At 41.0% G+C, this 19702-nt stretch overlaps 1 protein-coding gene across 1 annotated transcript in view; it reads right to left on the reverse strand.

Moving 5' to 3' along the window:
* Positions 1-19451, reverse strand: part of LOC137496968 (uncharacterized) — a 53302-nt gene extending 33851 nt beyond the window's left edge. The window contains exon 1 of the mRNA XM_068225180.1: positions 19383-19451. Within this exon, the coding sequence (XP_068081281.1) occupies positions 19383-19451 (69 nt within the window). The remainder of the gene's footprint in view (positions 1-19382) is intronic.
* Between the last annotated feature and the right edge of the window lie 251 nt (positions 19452-19702).

A 19702-nucleotide genomic window follows, 5' to 3' on the forward strand; every position in this document is an offset into this window, starting at 1 on the left:
TAATAATAATATTAATAATAATAATAATAATAATAATAATAATAATAATAATAATAATAATAATAATAATAATAATAATAATAATAATATTCATTACAAACATCAACAGATATTGGTCCAGTAGAAAGAGTAACTAAATTCAAATATCTGGGAGAAATAATTCAAGAAATGGTTTAGACAAATCTCCAGTAGAAGAAAGGGTACACAAGATGGAAAGAGCATATGGTATCACAAATAATTTTATAACAAAAAGTGTGTATCTAAAAATCTTAAAATAGGGCACTACACTACAGTGGTGAAACCGGAATACTTATATCCAAGTGAATGCTTAGTATTAAACTATAGATTAAATGAACTTGAGATACTAGAAAGGAGAATCATGAGAAAAATCTTAGACCCTGTGAAAACAACAGAAGTATGGATATTAAGATCTAATTATGAAATATAAAGGAACATAGAAAACATAATAAAAACCATAAGAAAAAGGAGATAGCAATTTTTCTGACATATTTACAGAATGAATTATTCCAGATTAACAAAGAAGGATTTTCAAGTACCTTTGGGATAAAAGGGCAACAGCTAGCTGGATTCAAGAAGTAAAGAGATTTAGAAGGAAATAATATTAAGAGAAGGAGAAACTATGAACAGAGAGAATTTTACAAAGAGGGTAGTAAGTATGGAAGGATTCCAAGGAAGATTGAACAAAAAGCCTGGTGCGAAGTGGTCCGAGGACGGAAGGAAACAGCATAGTGAAAGGTTGAAAGAATATTGGAAGGAGCGGAAGAGAAAACAACAAACTATGAAGAACTGAATTGAAATTGGCACGTGGTCCTTAGCAGGCCTCATCGGAATGAAGAAGAATAATCATATCGAAGATTTTTTAAACTTCCAATCATACGAATTGAATAAACAACCGAAGGTAAATTGTGAAAATTAAGGTAACGAGTGTGTGGGGTCGGCAGGTCGTAACAATACCGGTGTGAGGTGATAATGCCGAAGCAGCTGCAACAATGTGCATGAAGTCAGCAGTGATAAAAATAATACCACCGGCGAGTTGTTCAGGCCCACGATAAGGCAGCTTCTTGGAAAAAGTTGGAAGAGGAACAGATGCCAGGAGTGATGTGGAAGTGGAAACTGCAAGAACCTTCTGCTGTGTCGAGTAGAACATTCAAACGCGAATGAGCTAGTCAGTAACTGTAAAAAGTATTCAATAAAATTAGTGGATAGTGAAAACATGCTACATCTCCGAGGATACATTTTAATTTTGAGGGCCCGATTAGCTCGCCACAGTACTTAGGATGGCCAGTACTGCTGTACATAAGGATCACGGGAATATCATGTACTCCCCTTGGTATGTGTGTTTGTGAGTGTCCGTGTGGAAAATAATCATGATTACTTGCAGAACTTACAGTAATGTCAACTTCAGATGATGATGAACGAACCTTTGAGACCTTTCTTGCATCACTAATTTACATGGAATCTAATACAGAAAAGAGAATTAGATCATATCCAAATAAACGATACATTGTGTTATTTATACTCACAGTGGAAGAATCTCGAGATGTGATTGGTACATTTACTGAATTACTGGATTTCCAAGTGGATGACTAAGGTTCGAACCGCAATGGAAATGGGAAATGTTATTTAGCGTCAGGTAAGGCAAATGCCCTTAATTACCCAAACAAACCATGAAACGAGCCATGGAGATTTTCAGACCCCATAAATACCTAGGATTAGGTGAGGAAATTGCCTTTTCCTGTTCTTTCTATATATCCTACATCTAGCCTACACAGACTTGTTTATACATTCTTTACCAAGTTGGCTGCGTGGTTTGCGTTACACAGCTGAGGACTTTCATTCAGGATATGGAAGGTACGAACCCGACTGTCGCCAGCCCAGACTATGGTTTTCCGAGGTTTCCATTTTCACGCCCGGCAAACGCTGCTTCCGTACGTTAAACATGGCCACGGTTGCTTCCTTCTCCGTGCTATCCCTGTCCTATCCCATCGTGATCATAACACCTCTCTGAATCGGTGTGACGTAAACTTCATAGCAAACATTCATCTTTTCCTGGAGTGCGATAATTGTATGTAGCTGGAATAGAGGACATTCACAGTAAAAAATGTATTATAATACATAAAGTACATGGTTTCTTTTAACATGATTCAAGATTTGCATTTTCTTTAAATTTAATTTAAAAATTCTGTCAGAGGGAAAGTTTGCATACTATTTCTCAGAACAATCTAATACATCGTGCTTCATATTTCATGCGCAAGGCCATAGTTATGCGACGTGATTAAGTAACTACGTATATAGGAATAGGGAGTGGAGACCGGTGACGGGGAATATCATTGAAAGTGGTTGCTACGACTGAGGAATTGGGAGTATAGGAGATATTCAACAGACAAGTTCAAGGTGTATAATACAATATGTTTATTGAGTACCAGAACGTATACAAATCCTTTGGAAACAAATAGGCCTACTGATAAATCGAGAGTCAATGCATTTGCTGATGTGATGCCAGAGCACTCTTCATTATTACATCTCCGAGCATTAATCTGTCTTTGTTTCCTTTTATGCTCACGGCTGAGAAAATTCCCGCGTGCATCGAGGTCCCCGATTATGGGTTCTTTTTTTAAATCTCGTGACTTCCTTCAACGCACTGATGTTCCTTTGATGGTTCTGCCATTATCCTATAAGATTTCAGATAATTTTCCAAAAATATTTCCATCCCTTTCTTATCACCGCGTCGCCGCAAACCTCTGATGTGTTAGTGCGACGTTAAACTACCATTAAAAATATTACTACTACTACTACTACTACTACTACTACTACTACTAATAATAATAATAATAATAATAATAATAATAATAATACCGAGCTCGATAGCTGCAGTCGCTTAAGTGCGGCCAGTATCCAGTATTCGGGAGATAGTAGGTTCGAACCCCACTGTCGGCAGCCCTGAAAATGGTTTTCCGTGGTTTCCCATTTTCACACCAGGCAAATGCTGGGGCTGTACCTTAATTAAGGCCACGGCCGCTTCCTTACCACTCCTAGCTCTTCCCTGTCCCATCGTCGCCATAAGACCTATCTGTGTCGGTGCGACGTAAAGCAACTAGCAAAATAATAATAATAATAATAATAATAATAATAATAATAATAATAATAATAATAATACCAGGTTTTCAAAGTTCAAAGTAACTTTTCAAATACACGGGTGTTCATGTACTTCTTATCTCTCTTGTGTTTCACATACATACATACATACATACATACATACATACATACATACATACATACATACATACATATGTACATACACACACATGTATATATAAAGAGTGCTCAAATAATCTGAGAGTGGAGAGTACTTTCAAAAACAGCACAAATGTCCCTATTCACATATACATTACCGTCGATCGTTTATTTTCCAACTTTGTGCGGGGAGTACTGGTAATAGCTGTACTTGGCATATCCCATGTCGAATAGCTGTCATTATGTTGCTATAAATGCGGGGATACTATAATTATATTATAGTATCCCTCAGGACGCTTGCAAGCACGCCTCAAAACGCACCATATTGATTGTCGGGAACTTCAAACAATGCCAAGCATTGCACGTAAAAATGAATCCAACCTTCTTCCACACACTGGCGAAGTACTCTGATGTCCGTAACGGCACGCTAGACTCCAAAATAATTCTGAACACGAAATCCCCTCCCATTCCAGTTAATAAGTAATGCCCGTCTACGTGGCTAATTAGCGTGCTGCCCTTTGGTCACAGGGGACTGGGTTCGATTCCCGGCAGGGTCTGGAATTTTAACCATCATTGGTTAATTTCGCTGGGACGAGGGCTGGGTGTATGTGGTTTTTTTTTACTACTTGCTTTACGTTGCACCGACACAGATAGGTCTTATGGCGACGATGGGACAGGAAAGGGCTAGGAGTGGGAAGGAAGCGGCCGTGGCCTTAATTAAGGTATAGCCCCAGCATTTGCCTGGTGTGAAAATGGGAAACCACTACCGTAATATATTCCAAAACCGTCCGCAACCTGTACATGCCGTACAAAGAACAAAAATACGGTTGAATCTAGATGAAGAAAGCATCCGAATTATACTACCAGTATACAGAAATAACAGAAATACCGAGCTCGATAGCTGCAGTCGCTCAAGTGCGGCCAGTATCCAGTAATCGGGAGATAGTGGGTTCGAGCCCCACTGTCGGCAGCCCTGAAGATGATTTTCCGTGGTTTCCCATTTTCACACCAGACAAATGCTGGGGCTGTACCTTAATTAAGGCCACGGCCGCATCCTTCCACTTCCTAGGCCGTTCCTATCCCACCGTTGCCATAAGACCTGTGTCGGTGCGACGTAAAGCAAGTAGCAAAAAAAAAAAAAAAAAAAAAACAGAAAAAAGACAATCGCTTGCCAAGTATCTATCATTAAGGGCTTTAGCCTGCCAAGACGACTGCTGCCCTGGAAGGTGGCTTACAGACTGAATTTTCACGTGGTCAGTGTAACGGCATCCTCAACTGGTTTGCTTGGCTTCGGCTACTCGATTCGATGTCTCTCGTATCACCCATCTTCTCAGCTCGTTTCACGGAGTTGAGAGAAACACTTTCACGCTCTGAATCCAAAATTAGACACTGAAATCCCTCGAATCGTTACTAGAGCGTCCGGATAAGGGACAGGCACGCCATGTACAGCTTCATCAAGCGAGTTTATACCTAACTTACCCTTTATCTCCTCATTCCGAGTACTCTCCTGCCAATTGTTCCTACCTGCTTGAAGCAGCGATTATTCTCGTTAATTTCATGTCTGTTACTTCTTACTTATGAATCAGATATCCTTAGTCTACCGTGCTTTCCTTCCCGTAAAGCAAAATTGATCTGAAAACAGACCAGTTTTACAGAATACTGTTGACCGCAACTGCGAAATCACTGCGTTAGCTTTGCTGCACCTTGATGCCGTCTCACTTGCTACACTACCATTCTGGAAGAACACACATCCTAAATATATGAAATTATCTACCTCTTCCAGTTTTGTATACCCAACCTGACATTCAATTCTCTCATGCTTCTTACCTAGTCTTGCTTTAGTCTTGGAAATGCTAATTTTCATACATACTCATTGCACCTATTTTCAAGTTCCGAGGTATTAGACTGCAAGTTTCCAGCACAATCTGCATTTAAAACCAAGCCGTAGGCATAGGCGATACTGCTTACACATTTCCACCTAAATGAATCCCTCCTTGCCACTTCATAACTTTCAGCATTTGTTCCATGTAAACTACGCACAACAAAGGTGAAAGTTTATAGTCTTGTGTAACTCCTGCAAGTACCATGAACCAAGAACTCATACCATCAATTCTCCCTACAGACCAATTGTCAACATAAATGCCTATGAGTCATTTTAATAATTATCCTTAATCCCAGAGTCTTCCAGTTCGCCGAACAAGTTTTCCTTCGGTATCGGTAGTTTGTCAGATGCTTTCTCTAGTTCAATGAAAAATAACTGTCTATTAGTATCGCAGTATTTGTCAATTACCTGGCACACACTAAAAAACTGATTCTGAGAGCACCTGTGTGATCTGAAACCACAATTTCTTTTCACCTAAATTACTCTGAACCACTGATGGTACTCTCCCTTCCAAGACGCCAGTGTACACATTGCCTGGCATACTGACCAATGAAATACCTCCATATTTGTTGCGATCCTTCCTGTTTTCTTGCTTAGAGATGGGTGTAATTACTGCTTTCATCTAAGAAGGTACCACACTAATATTTCTTGTTAATCTTATTACTCTATGAAGCAATTCCATCCCTGCCTTCCCACTATATTTCACGATTTCAGATCTAATTTCATCTATTCCTTCTGGTTTATTAAAATTAAGTTTATTTACCCTCCTTTCCACTTGCTCAAGCACAATTTCACCAACATCATTCCATTGAGCTTGGTTGTTTGCTACGTCACCATAAAGATTTTCTTTTACAATGAGAATATTTTCAAAATATTTCCTCCACCTGTTTAGTGATTCCCTGGGATCTACTATGAGTTCACCTGATGTATCCAGAATTATATTCATTTCCCTTCTCCTTCCCCTTCTAAGCTTCTTATTACTGTCCATAAAAGTTTCCCTGTTGCTTGACCTAGCTCTTACAGGTTATTACTGAAATCCTCTCACGATTTCTTATTAGGTTCAACTATTCATTTTGGTCTGTTTTTTCTTGTACGTACAGTACAATTCCCTGTCTGCATCAGTCTTTGTTTGGAGAAATTTCTGTTTGGCTTTCTTTTTACGTTTGCAAGCTGCATTCACTTCATCATTCCACGAAGACAATAGCTTTTTTCTTATCCTTGTAGACAGTTGTTCCTAGGCATTCCCTTGCTGCTTCTGCTGTAGCATGCCTGTATGCCTCCCATTCTCTCTACATATTCTGAACCTGCTTACTGTCTATTGTTTGGAACTTTTCACTAATCGTTCCCATATACATCTGTCAAATATCCTCCTCCTGGATAATTTCTACCCATATTCATATAAATTGACCGATTTCATTTTCACTATCCTGGACTTAAGAGATACTTAGTTCACTACAGATAGTATTCCGTATCATCTAAAAATCCCCGGAATACCTGCACATTTCTAACATACTTCGTGAAATCACAACCGGTTTTCATGTAGTCTATTATGGATATCGTACTCCTACCCTTCCGTGCGTATTGGTCAATAGCCTTATGCTTGAAGAATGTATTCTTAACTGCTAATCCTATGTTGGCACAGGCGTACAGTAGACGCTTCCCGTTCCCATTAGCTTTTGTATCTTCCCCACGTTTAACTTACTCGTCACCGTTTCATATCCTGAAGATTTATTTCCAATTCTCGCATTGAAATTACCCATTTGCACTATATTATGTTTGCTGCCGACCATGACTACGATGTCACTCAATGTTTCATAAAACTTGTCAACTTCATCCTCATTTTCACTCTCAAAAGTGCATAAACTGAGACATTTTTAGTTCTAATTTCTCCAAATGCCAAATCACCCACATCATTCGCTCATTTACGTGCCTAACAGAAACGATGTTTCGTGCAATAGCATTCCCTTTCTAACACCTGTCAAGGACACTTTATAATATTCTTCGTTATCTCCTCTTACACGTATATCATGAATCCTAACATATCCGGACGCATACTCTTCGCCGACTCAGCCAGTTTACCTTTCTTCAGTAAGCCTCATTAATATTGATATCTCCCAATCGAATCCCATTTTGATTGCCAAGTTGCTTCTAAGGAGTTCTTCGCTTGTCAAACTGAATGGGGATTCTGTTATTTCCACAGGTCGGAGGCATGCTTAAAATGTTCTCTGCTGGGTATATTCTGTGGAGCAGGATGCTACCTTACTTTACCCACAGTCCCAGTCAGGATTTATCCTTTATCGGGTTAGGGACCAACTGTGGATTGTATAATCCTATCCGCCTGAGCTAAGTGAGGGCCACGACTCAGAATATGTCTGAGATACCCATTATATTTCCATAGCAACTGGTATCTAGTCTCTCAGAACCATTTACTAGGCCACTCGGTCATAGCACATGGTTCTCGAACTAGGACGTGACTACAGTAACCCACAGCACGAACCATTAAGTCTAGATAAAATAAAAATCCCAAGGAGGCTCGTAAAAATATTTCCATGATACTGAGTAATTACAGCATTGTTATGCGGTGGGGCCCCCCCAGTTAAACATGCAAGGCACCACCTACGATCATTCAATCTTACGACCACGAAGTGTCGAACGGGAAAACAGAATGACAAGAGCGATAAGGAGTAATCTGACAGTTCCACAATGAACTCAGCTGAACAGACAAATATACGGACACAATTATGGAGGCAATTAGAGGGTAGTGAAGGTCTTTCTGCATTGAAGTACTGTCTATCGATAGACTGCAGCTGTGCAGTTATGATAATGTCTTTCACAAGCACAGTGAGAGTTAAGCTCACAGTTTTGTTCTTTTTTAAGATTTTATCTCTAGAGAGTTGGTCACAGTTGGAGGTAAAAAATGAAGGCCATCTTACCATTTAAAGAAAGCCAATCAATACGCGCTATTGCATCTCTGAAAATTGAGGCATTCTGGTTTTAAGATGTTTCGTTCGGGAAAACAGAATTAGTGTATGCAGAACCATAAATAAATTACAATATGACACTCTGTTATTAGGGCTGTTAATTTAAACGTTTTAATACTTTTAAATGCTTTTTTGTTAGTTCATTTAGTATTTTGTAGTATGATTTATCATTTTAATTCGTGTGAAATAAAAACATGGAATTCTATTTAATTCTGAAAAATAGATGATGAATTTTGGTATTACTGGGCCTAATGTTAACTTTAAACAGTATTTTTATAGATCTAATTCCTCCAAACGCTATGGCCTTCCAAGCGAGCACTGCTTGGCCCTAAAGCCTTGTAACAGTTACAATCGGCTTTCTAGACCGGAGCCGCTATCATATCGTCAGATACATTCTCAAATGTAATCACGTAGGCTGAGTGGACATCAAACAAGCCCTCAGATCCAGATAAAAATGCCTGACCAGGCCTGGAATGGAACACGAGGTCTCCGGGTAAGAGTCGGGCACGCTTCTCTTCCACCACAGGGACGGCTAAGCATAGAGCTAATAGTAAGTTGTACCGTCTTTTCAGTGTGGAGGAATTTATTCACTATTACGTGTTTCTGTAGTTGTTAGTAACGTGGTATGTTGTATTTAGATAACGATAAATGTACCGAAATGAACACGAACACCCAGTTCCCAAGCCGAAGGAATGATGCTTCTTCTTCTTCTTAATCTGTTTTCCCTCCAGGGTCGGTTTTTCCCTTGGACTCAGCGAGAGATCCCACCTCTACCGCCTCAAGGGCAGTTTCCTGGAGCTTCAGACTCTGGGCCGGGGGACACAACTGGGAAGGATGACCAGTACCTCGCCCAGGTGGCCTCACCTGCTATGCTGAACAGGGGCCTTGTAGAGGGATGGGAAAATTGGATTGGACAGGCAAGGAAGAGGAAAGGAAGCAGCCGTGGCCTTAAGTTAGGTACCATCCCGGCATTTGCCTGGAGGAGAAGTGGGAAACCACGGAAAACCACTTCCAGGATGGCTGAGGTGGGAATCGATCCCACCTCTACTCAGTTGACCTCCCGAGGCTAAGTGGACCCCGTTCCAGCCCTCGTACCACTTTTCAAATTTCGTGGCAGAGCCGGGAATCGAACCCGGACCTCCGGGGGTGGCAGCTAATCACGCTAACCACTACACCACAGAGGCGGACAGGAATGAAGCATACGCAGTTAAATTCCCCATACCTGTAAGAAATCGAACCCGGGTCCCTCTGAACCGAAAGCCAGGACGCTGCCCATCAGCCAAGCAGCTGGACAGGCTAAAGGATAACACAGGAAGAAAAAAATTAGTAAATTATATTTGGGTCCGCCTCTGTGGTGTAGTAGTTAGTGTGATTAGTTGCCACTCCCGGCTTTGCCACGAAATTTCAAAAGTGGTACGAGAGCTGGAACGACGTCCACTCATCCTCGGGAAGTCAACTGAGTAGAGAGTGGGGGAGGGGTTCGATTCCCACCGTACCCATCCTCGAAGTGTTTTCCGTTGTCTCCCAGTTCTCCTCCAAGCAAATGCCGGGTTGGTCGTAATTTAAGGCCACGGCTGCTTCCTTCTCTCTTCCTTGTCTATCCCTTCCAATCTTTCCATCCACCCACAAGGCCTCTGTTCAACATAGCAGGCGAGAGTGCCTGGGCGTGGTGCTGTTCTTCCTCAACCCAAAGTCTCACGCTCTAGGGCAGGGCCTCTCAGGGTGCATGCGCGTGGTGCATGCACTGTGCACGGTGCAAAAGACGACTTGGCTTGGTTGACCAGAGTGCAGACCCCCCACTCCTCGATTTGGAGCAATAGCGCTAACTCTCTCTTTCCTCACGCCTGTCTCGCTCGCTCCGCCTGTCTCCCTCTCCCCCACTTGCGCCGTAGCGCTCCAAATCCGGGCTGAGTTGAGCCGAGTATAGCCGAGTAGAGCCGAGCATAGCCGAGTAGCCCAGAGACGAAGCGTTGATCCGAGCCATACCGAGCGGCACCGAGCGGCACCGATGCACAGTGCACGGAGCTCTTGCACCTCGCTCTGCACGCGTGAGATTTTGGGCGTTTGAGAGGCCCTGCTCTAGGGCACTGCCCTTGTGGCGGTAGATGTGGAATCCTTCCCTGAGTCCAAGGGAAAAACCAACCCTAGAGGGTAAATGGATTAAGAAAGGAAGAAAATTCTATTTGGCATAGGCCTACACATCGGTGCTGCTCGGAAAAACTCTGCATGATATTGCAAGGGTACAAGAACCGCATGGTTCAAGTTTATGAAAGAAAAATAGTAAACTTAAATAAAGCTGTATTTGAAAAAGCCGTCGGTTTCGCGTTTGCATCATATTTTCTTATAAAATGTGCAATTTCAGATTTTATCTCGTAACCAAAACCCATTGGAAAATAGTTTTCTGTTCAACAAAAATACAAAAGTACAGGCCTTTGTATACCTTTCGCCTAGTATCGCTGTTGAGGAGACTCAGCGCTCCGATTTGTTAAGCGGTATATTATAAGTCTGCATTTTACTAACATGGACCATTACGAGTAAATCGTCAAACTACAAGCGCGTAACGTCCACTGCACTAAAAGTTGTGCACATGAGCTTAATTAATTTTAACGGGAGTTGAAATATTTATATTTTTTGACATATAGTTTACTGAATCTGTCTGAAGGGTGCTTTTATTATAAATTATTATTTCAGAGTATTTCAATCCATTTTTCAGAGGAAGAAATATTAGGCCTTCGTTATATCGTCTTATTATTATAGTGAGAAATTCTTTGTTTCCATTGAGGTTTATATTTGGTATAGGCCTACATTTCGTTGCTATTTTGTGTTTTCCGTGTTAATGCTGTCGTATCGTGGAAATCGAACCCTTATTGGAGTTTCCCCGCTTAGGATAATATTCTGCGTCCATATCTACGTTTTACATATATCTTATCATTGATCATCAATTGTATCGTCCGACTCGTTGGCTGAATGGTCAGCGTACTGGCCTTCGGTTCAGCGGGTCCCGGGTTCGATTCCCGGCCGGGTCGGGGATTTTAACCTTCATTGGTTAATTCCAGTGGCTCTGGGGCTGGATGTTTGTGCTGTCCCCAACATCCCTGCAACTCACACACCACACACAACACTATCCTCCACCACAATAACATGCAGTTACCTACACATGGCAGATGCCGCCCACCCTCGTCGGAGGGTCTGCCTTACAAGGGCTGCACTCGGCTAGAAATAGCCACACGAAATTAAATTAAAAAATCAATTGTATCAAAAAATCTCTGATGAAACTTGCAGCTATATATTTATCATAACGCTACAGCTATTTCTAGAAATTAGTGGAAATCATAACCTTCTTGGTCACTTGATTTTAGAGATGCAGAGTTTTCAATGGTAGTGAGTGAAATGCGGAGTATAACTTAATAAATATCAAACACTTCTTTCTGGAACGAGCTTCTCATGAATAGATATATCATCTTAATAGATTACGATGATGATCCTATGCCATCGAGTAGACGTGGACTCCTGGCGACTGCAGTGGTTGATTGCCTCCAGGTGTTTCGGTCTTCAACAATATATTCAGATCCTTCAGTGACATATTCATGTTGGATTTCATCGAGTCCATCCATCTCACTGCTGGCCGCCATCGACAATTAGACCTCTCCACCTTCGCAAGCGTTATGGTTTTTCCAATGAATTACATCGTCTCATAATATGTCCAAAATATGATTAGCTATAATCCTGTAATGAATGCCTCAAGAGACAGATCCGGTTTGATCTTTTGAGTGACCCATGCATTTATCTTCTTGGCTGTTAAGGGGCTGCACAATATCCTTAAAACATCAGAGCTGAAATGCATCAATATGTTTCCTACCTCGCTTGCTTACGGCCCAGCTGTCATAACCGTATGTAGGTATGGGAAAGACTAATGCCTTAACTATTCTGACTTCTGACTTTAGTGTGCAAAGATACATCTGAATATTTGAAGATCTTTTCTAGGCCCTTGAAGGCTGCTCTTACAAGGGCAAGTCTTCGGAGAATTTCTGGACTGTTTGAGCCACTTCTACTGATGGCTGAAGCAAAAACATGAATTTAATCCGGAAATTCTAAATGTTTCTGTAAGATAAAAATCTAGAAATGAAAAGTTTTTCAGTCTTTGCTGTTTCAACTCGTCTTATTGTTCTATGAAAATATGATAGTTTTTGAGTAAGAGTCTATTTTATATTATGATTTGATATTCAGTGATACATGGCAAATGTCATTATGTGTATCATGGTTTTGATACAATTGAATTAACTACGTAATTAACTGTAAAATCATCGCATAGAGAAATTATTTCATATTGAACCCACAAAGGTCATGGATTCAATATTTATTTGATTTTTTAGGTTTCATGGTATTAAAGGGGTATGTGCCAAGTGCAGTGACTTCACTGATGACTTTCACTCTGGCGTCTCGTTGCATTCCGGTTGTAACTTTAAATAATAATGTTATTGGCTTTACGTCCCACTAACTTCTTTTACGGTTTTCGGGGACGCCGAGGTGCTGGAATTTTGTCCCATAGCAGTTCTTTTACGTGCCAGTAAATCTACCGACAAGAGGCTGACGTATTTGAGCACCTTCAAATACCACCACACTGAGCCAGGATCGAACCTGCCAAGTTGGGGTCAGAAGGCCAGTGCCTCAACCGTCTGAGCCACTCAGCCCGGCGGTTGGAATTTTAATGTTCAGGAATAGCATCTGAACTTGACACACCCAGCAAAATAAACTCCAAATGATCCGCAATGACTACACGAGGGGAAAGCTGAGAAAAAGGTTTGACGTCAGCTAAGTTGATAGCAGCCAATAACATAATAATAATGAGAATCCACAGCCTGTTTCCATTCATTCGACCGGGTCAGGAATGGAATGAAAGAAACCCCCATTTAGCGGCGAGGATAGAAATTGTGCCGGCTGCCGAAGCCTGTCGCACTCCTCTGGGGCAATGTTTAAAGACTGACAGATTAAATTAAATGATATTGGAGAATGCTGCTGGAATGAAATATGACAGGGAAAACTGGAGTACCCGGTACCGTTAGAAATCTCTCATTAAGCCCGAGATGGTAACATTGCTAGAGGTTCGAAATTGTGAGAATTTCTTAATTTGATTCATGCGGATATTGGAATATGAATTCCGACCCCTAATTTGTGGGGGGATGGAAAATCTTACCCGTGACATAACGGTACCATTTCGGTGGACTAAAGGCAGCTAGAGCAGCAATGACGTGGTGTAGGAAGTTTCAAAGACTTTTTGAAACATGATCGCGTTTGGTCTCAATGAAAGGAGGAATTCGAATAGATATGAACTGTGCTATCATATATCTTCTCAATCTTCAATTTCACAAATTATGTCTGAATGCAGTCATATGCACGTTCCGACTGATGCGGGATAATGCAGAGTGGTACAGACAGTTCACGCATGCTTGGGCTATATAACAAGTCATCCGTGTCACTAGGTGATCAGCGATCCATGTTACTAATACCAACGAGTTTACATTCGCAAGAAATATCTTGCCCAATGCGATACCATTCGTCTCCTGCTGCAATTATCATCGAGATCGTAAAGTCACCATCTAACGCTTATTTCATTTCACCTGAAGTCAAACTTAAGTCAAGCGACGTTGTCACGAAAATTTAAATTCCCACACCTGTCCTCTCTCGTACTTTTTCTATACTTTTACTTAGGCCAAAATTTCTGGCTTTATCGTCAAGGCTGGTGGCCATTTCTTGCAAGCACGTCCCTGTGTCAGCAAGCAGTGCAGTGTTAGTAGTAGTATAACGGCAGATCCCAAATTTATCTAAAGAGAATCTCGAGCTGAAGTTGTATTTTTGGCTATTTAACGATTTGCTGCAGTAATTATAATATCAAAAGCATATATATAAACCTATTTAAATAGACTGATATTCATGACCTGTACAGAGAACAAATCATTCAGCACGGAAACTTAGTTTTTTTTTTTTTTTCTATTTAAACACTTTGGGCTCCACTTCCCCAAGATTTCGTCCGTCAGCTTCATCAGAACAACATACTGTAGGTGTCTTGTTGATCACGCGGTGTGCGGTCAAATCTATTATTAAAATGTTTCCGAGTACTATTCTGATGGATTCGTATAAAAACAAGTGTACTCAAGTGTGGTAATTCGAAAATGCTAAAACGAAGAACGATAATATTATGGCAATAGACAGCTGTTGAATGGTCGATGTCCCTCATATTCATATACTCTACGAATCACTGGAGTCATGAGATAAAATGTTTGGAAAATCTGAATATATTAAGCGAGTTGCTTTTCGCAATTAAAAAAATCCACGGAAATGAGAAACAAGAACGGCGATCAATTAAATCCAAGTCTTACTCGAGTAACGACGTTGAAATCTGTATTGAAAGATTCAGTTCGGACGGAAATCTTGGAGATGAGCTAAAGTTTTCTGTAGATGTTAGTGAAACGCTGAGAAATAACGGAAGTCCTAGAAATGTTCTGTAAGGATGCTTTTACGTAAGAACATCAAATGTCTTTTTGAAATCAATGAAGTTCACCGTTATTGGCTCTTGGAGTTCTATTTCTATTCAATGATGTTTCTTCAGATAAGGATCCGCTCGCTACAGGAGCGATTTTTCCTGATCCCTGGCCGATCTTCGGGTAAATATACTGTATATCCAGTCGAACGTTTACATTACATGCTGAACATTGCATTAATTCAGATTCGTTACAACGATGAACCATTAAGGTCTAAGACTGAATTTTGCAATTTATACATTTTTAAATGTACTTTTCTTATGCCCTATTCGTACACATGTCAACAAGTATTGAACATATTTAGACCTGCATAGATGGACTTATTACAAAGTTAGTGCTATCTTGCCTCATGAACGCTATATTTCAACATCTGTATGGGGTAGACGGAACACCCAGGCTTAATTTACTATTTCAGCGAGGGTTTTTCAAGATCAGGTGCGTTTCCTGCTGCCACGATCTAGTCTCAAAGAAAATTCTGCAAGAAGTCGTCGGCTTTATAAACTCGAAATCAAGTGAATAGTTCAGTGATCCAGCGGTGATTGCAGAAGATTGAGAGTCGTTTGAAGTTTTTCTATTTTATTTTATAGCAGTTTTCTAGCTCCCTTGATTCACTTCAAAAGTACAGCTCAGAAGGGTGCAGTGATATTCTCTTTCCTGGATAGGCCACTCTTCAATATTTGGCCTTATAAATTCAGTGCAGATGGTGCACAAGTTGAGATCGACTGGGATGTCGCGCCAGGCTACTTGGGCACGGGCTTAATTTCGGTCTAAGCAATGGACCCGATGGCACATTCCTCCCGATGGGTGTCGGGCTTAATTTCGGTCTAAGCAATGGACCCGATGGCACAGTCCTCCCGATGGGTGTCGGGCTTAATTTCGGTCTAAGAAATGGATCCGATGGCACAGTCGTCCAATGGGTGTCTGTTCAGTCCGTAACAAGCTGTCCAGCTGTTAACTTTGCTGTAGGATGCCGAGTTTGCTCTCTCGATCTCTCCGTCTGCACATTGGTGTGACCCCAACCACCCTCCTTTCTTCTTCTTATCTGCTAGCCTACCACGCATTTTGGTGTTACGACATTCAGTCCAGGGATTTGAAATCTAGATTAAGAGCTGGAATGTGGTTCACTCAACCTCTTCAGATATACTCAGGAGTTGTCTGATATGAAGAGCAGAGAATTCCGTCAAGGAAATCAAGCAATAGACTTCGAATATCTTCACGATACTCATGCTACTCTCCGAGATTTTCAAGTTATGCGGTTGGGCGGTAACCACTTTAGCTGGTAAAGGTCCATAATAGGTGTTGCTCCATAGCTTTTTGCTAATTTTTTGTACTTTTAGTGTTCTAAATTGCTTTGGCTTATGCATTACATGTAATTTTCAAGATTTACATGCAAAGCAATTTAAAAGCTGTTGAATTTGAAAATAACGCCTTGATCGCACTGACTCTAGAAATTTTGTTTAATCATTTTCTTGTGATGTAACAAAGGGAAGAATAAACAGAAAAAATGTTTAAGTGAACTTGATTTCGACTGTTGTGTACCTAATATCAGGTACAAATTAATTAATAAGCAAGAAAGTGAAGGGCACAGACTAAATGGTAGTTATATTTGTATAGATATCTAATAATATTTAGATATTACGTTTCGAAATTATTAACAGTCATTATCTACACCTATAAAAGACAATGCCCTGACTGACTGTCAGTCGAGGCCCAGGCAAAACTACTGGACATATAGAAATTTCGGGTACATAATTCTGTTAAAGTGTTTGTACAAAAGGGGTTTCAAAATATTCCACCCCTAAGGGGAATGAGACGGGGATAAAACGCTGAAACCAAAATATTCATTCCTCTGAAATCGTTCACCGTACAAAGTTGAAAAATCAGCCATTAACGGGTTAGCTGATGGTTAGTACTCGAAAACAAAAATACTCACTTTTCTGAAACGGTTTGACATATGAGGTTGAAATTTTACATGAAATTTGCTCCTCTATGTCTTAGGTTTTAAATACGAATTGGTCTTAGAACAATACACCCGAGTGTGCTTTTCACGGGATTTGAGTCCTGATGAAGAAGATATCCAGTTATCGGAAGCCGTTTCACATACGAGGTTGAAATTTCACATGATGGTTGCTCCTCTATATCTTTGATTATAAATCAGTTGTCTTAAAACAATACACCCCTAAAGAGTTTTTAAATATGGGATGAGGTTAATTAATTTCGTGTGGCTATTTCTAGCCGAGTGCATCCCTTGTAATGCAGACCCTCCGATGAGGGTGGGCGGCATCTGCCATGTGTAGGTAACTGCGTGTTATTGTGGTGGAGGATAGTGTTATGTGTGGTGTGTGAGTTGCAGGGATGTTGGGAACAGCACAAACACCCAGCCCCCGGGTTATTGGAATTAACCAATGAAGGTTAAAATCCCCGAGCCGGACGGGAATCGAACCCGGGACCCTCTGAATCGAAGGCCAGTATGCTGACCATTCAGCCAACCAATCGGACATGGGATGAGGTGAGACAATATGACAATATGACAAAAATAATTCCTCTGAAACTGTTAGACTTACTAAGTTAAAATGCCACATATTTGGTTCTCTTTATGACTTACAGCCAACGGCCGTAGCCGTGTTGAAACACCGGATCCCGTGAGATCTCCGAAGTTAAGCAACATTGGGCGTGGTCGGGAGTTGGATGGGTTTCCACGCGCTGTTGGTGGGGGGTAAGGGAATGGAGGAGCGGAAAGGAACTGGCCACTCTACCGCACGTAAACTCCAGCTCAGGAACACCTCTGCGGAGGTTCGGACCTGCCTTCGGGCAGAATAACCCTTACCTTACCTTATGACTTACATTTTAAACAAGAAGTGGTCTTGACACAATACACCTCAAAGTGGTTTAAACTGGTGGGCGGGTGAGGCCCGATGACAAAAATATTAATTTATCTGAAACCGTTTGGCTTACAAAGTAAAAATTTCAGATGATATCCTTGGCGTTAAATGACAGAAGGTTTGAACAATATAAATCTCCCGTAGAGTCAAATGGGGTTTAAGATCCGAAAACAAAAATATTCATTTTTCCAATAACATTTCATGTTCGAAGATAAAATTCCAAATGGCGGTATGTATTTTAAATCCTACATGTGTAATAGGAAATATTTTCTAATACTCCACCCCTAAAGGATTAGCCTAAGTGGAGTAAGCTCCGGAAACAAATTTGAAAATCCTTCCAAAATCATTTGATGTGCGAAGTTGTAATTGTAAAAGGAGGTGGTCCTTTTACGTCCTAAGTGTGAAATACATGTTTCAAAATACATCTCCCATAATGGATTTTGATGTGGGTTGATGTTGAATATCACAATATTCATTCTTCCGAAGATGTTTCACGTACTAAAGTTGGTCTTCTATGTCCTAGATGTTAAATAAGACATTTCTTAAACATTCTAACACTAATACCAAATATGCATTCTCCATTACTGCTCGACGTAAGAAATAAAATGTTCACAGGTTGGTTGCTTCTACATCCTAAATGTTGAGTAAGAGAGGGTTTGCTAGTTGCTTTACGTCGCACCGACACAGATAGGTCTTACGGCGACGATGGGACAGGGAATGCCTAGGAGTGGGAGGGAAGCGGCCGTGGCCTTAATTAAGGTACAGCCCCAGCATTTGCCTGGTGTGAAAATGGGAAACCACGGAAAACCATTTTCAGGGCTGCCGACAGTGGGGTTCGAACCTACTATCTCCCGAATACTGGATACCGGCCGCACTTAAGAGAGGGTTTTAAAATATTCCGATTCCTTGGAGTTCAAAGTAATGTAAGATCCAAAAATAACCATCCCTCCAGAACCGTTTGATGAACGAACTGACGGTGAATTTTACAGGTTCAGCCGACAGTGGACTCTCCAAAATTTTAAACTTTGAAAGATACCTTTCAGTTTAAAACCATAGCAAAGAATCGCTATCTAGCTTATACAGTATATAAGGTCTTGCAGTGTTGACATAGATTCTTTGGCAGTGACTTTTATCTTTTAATTTTAAACCCTAGTTTCCTCAGGTTAATTTGGCTTCCTCTAATCAGACGTATTTGATAATCTGACCCCAACTAAGTCCCATAGTACTTATTTATCGAGCTAGATTAGGTACTAGAAGTCTGACTCGTTGGCTGAATGGTCAGCGTACTGGCCTTCGGTTCAGGGGGTGCCGGGTTCGATTCCCGGCCGGGTCGGGGATTTTAACCTTAATTGGTTCATTCCAATGGCACGGGGGCTGGGTGTATGTGTTGTCTTCATCATCATTTCATCCTCATCATGACGCGCAGGTCGTCTACGGGAGTCAAATAGAAAGACCTGCACCTGGCGAGTCGAACCCGTCCTGCGATATCCCGGCACTAAAAGCCATACGACATTCATTTCATTTCAGGTACTAAAAGATAAATTTGCTGTAACGATTTAAGATCACTGGCTAGGTCTGTATTAGTTATTGACATTTGCGCCGTTGTATATACGTTCACCTTTAGACGTTTGCTAGAGTGCATACGTAGTATACTCCTCTCTTCTCTGGAGCTGATATAAACAAGTAAACTGTAACTTTGTTTACTGAGATATTATTGGATTCTCATTCATCGAGGTATTCTACTCAATGGTTTCAGTTTGAATATAAAGGCTCTTGTCTCCATTCCACGCTCTGGTAACTGCGATATACGAATCCCGGCTGAGCATGTACGTTCTCCGCTCACCCGAGCGAATCGGAATGCGTCCTGTTCATCATAATTGCTGGATTTAACAGGGACATTATGCCACGCCATGTTGATACTTAATGCTCAGGTTTAACAGACTGGTATGGTGAGCATAGGCCTAAACAGAGCCACTAGCACTAGGATGACTATAGCTTCCGAGGCTAATACTAGAATATCGAGTAGCCGTGTGGAACCAATAACAAACAAGGCTCATCAATTCACTAGAAGCGGTACAAGGTTCGTGCTAAATGATTTCGATTCTACAACGATGTGTGTCATGTGCAATGCTTATATAAATAAGCCCGCTAGAGGAGAATTGA

The sequence above is a fragment of the Anabrus simplex genome, chromosome 1 (assembly GCF_040414725.1).
Source record: "Anabrus simplex isolate iqAnaSimp1 chromosome 1, ASM4041472v1, whole genome shotgun sequence".
In the NCBI taxonomy this organism is placed as follows: Eukaryota; Metazoa; Arthropoda; class Insecta; order Orthoptera; family Tettigoniidae; genus Anabrus; species Anabrus simplex.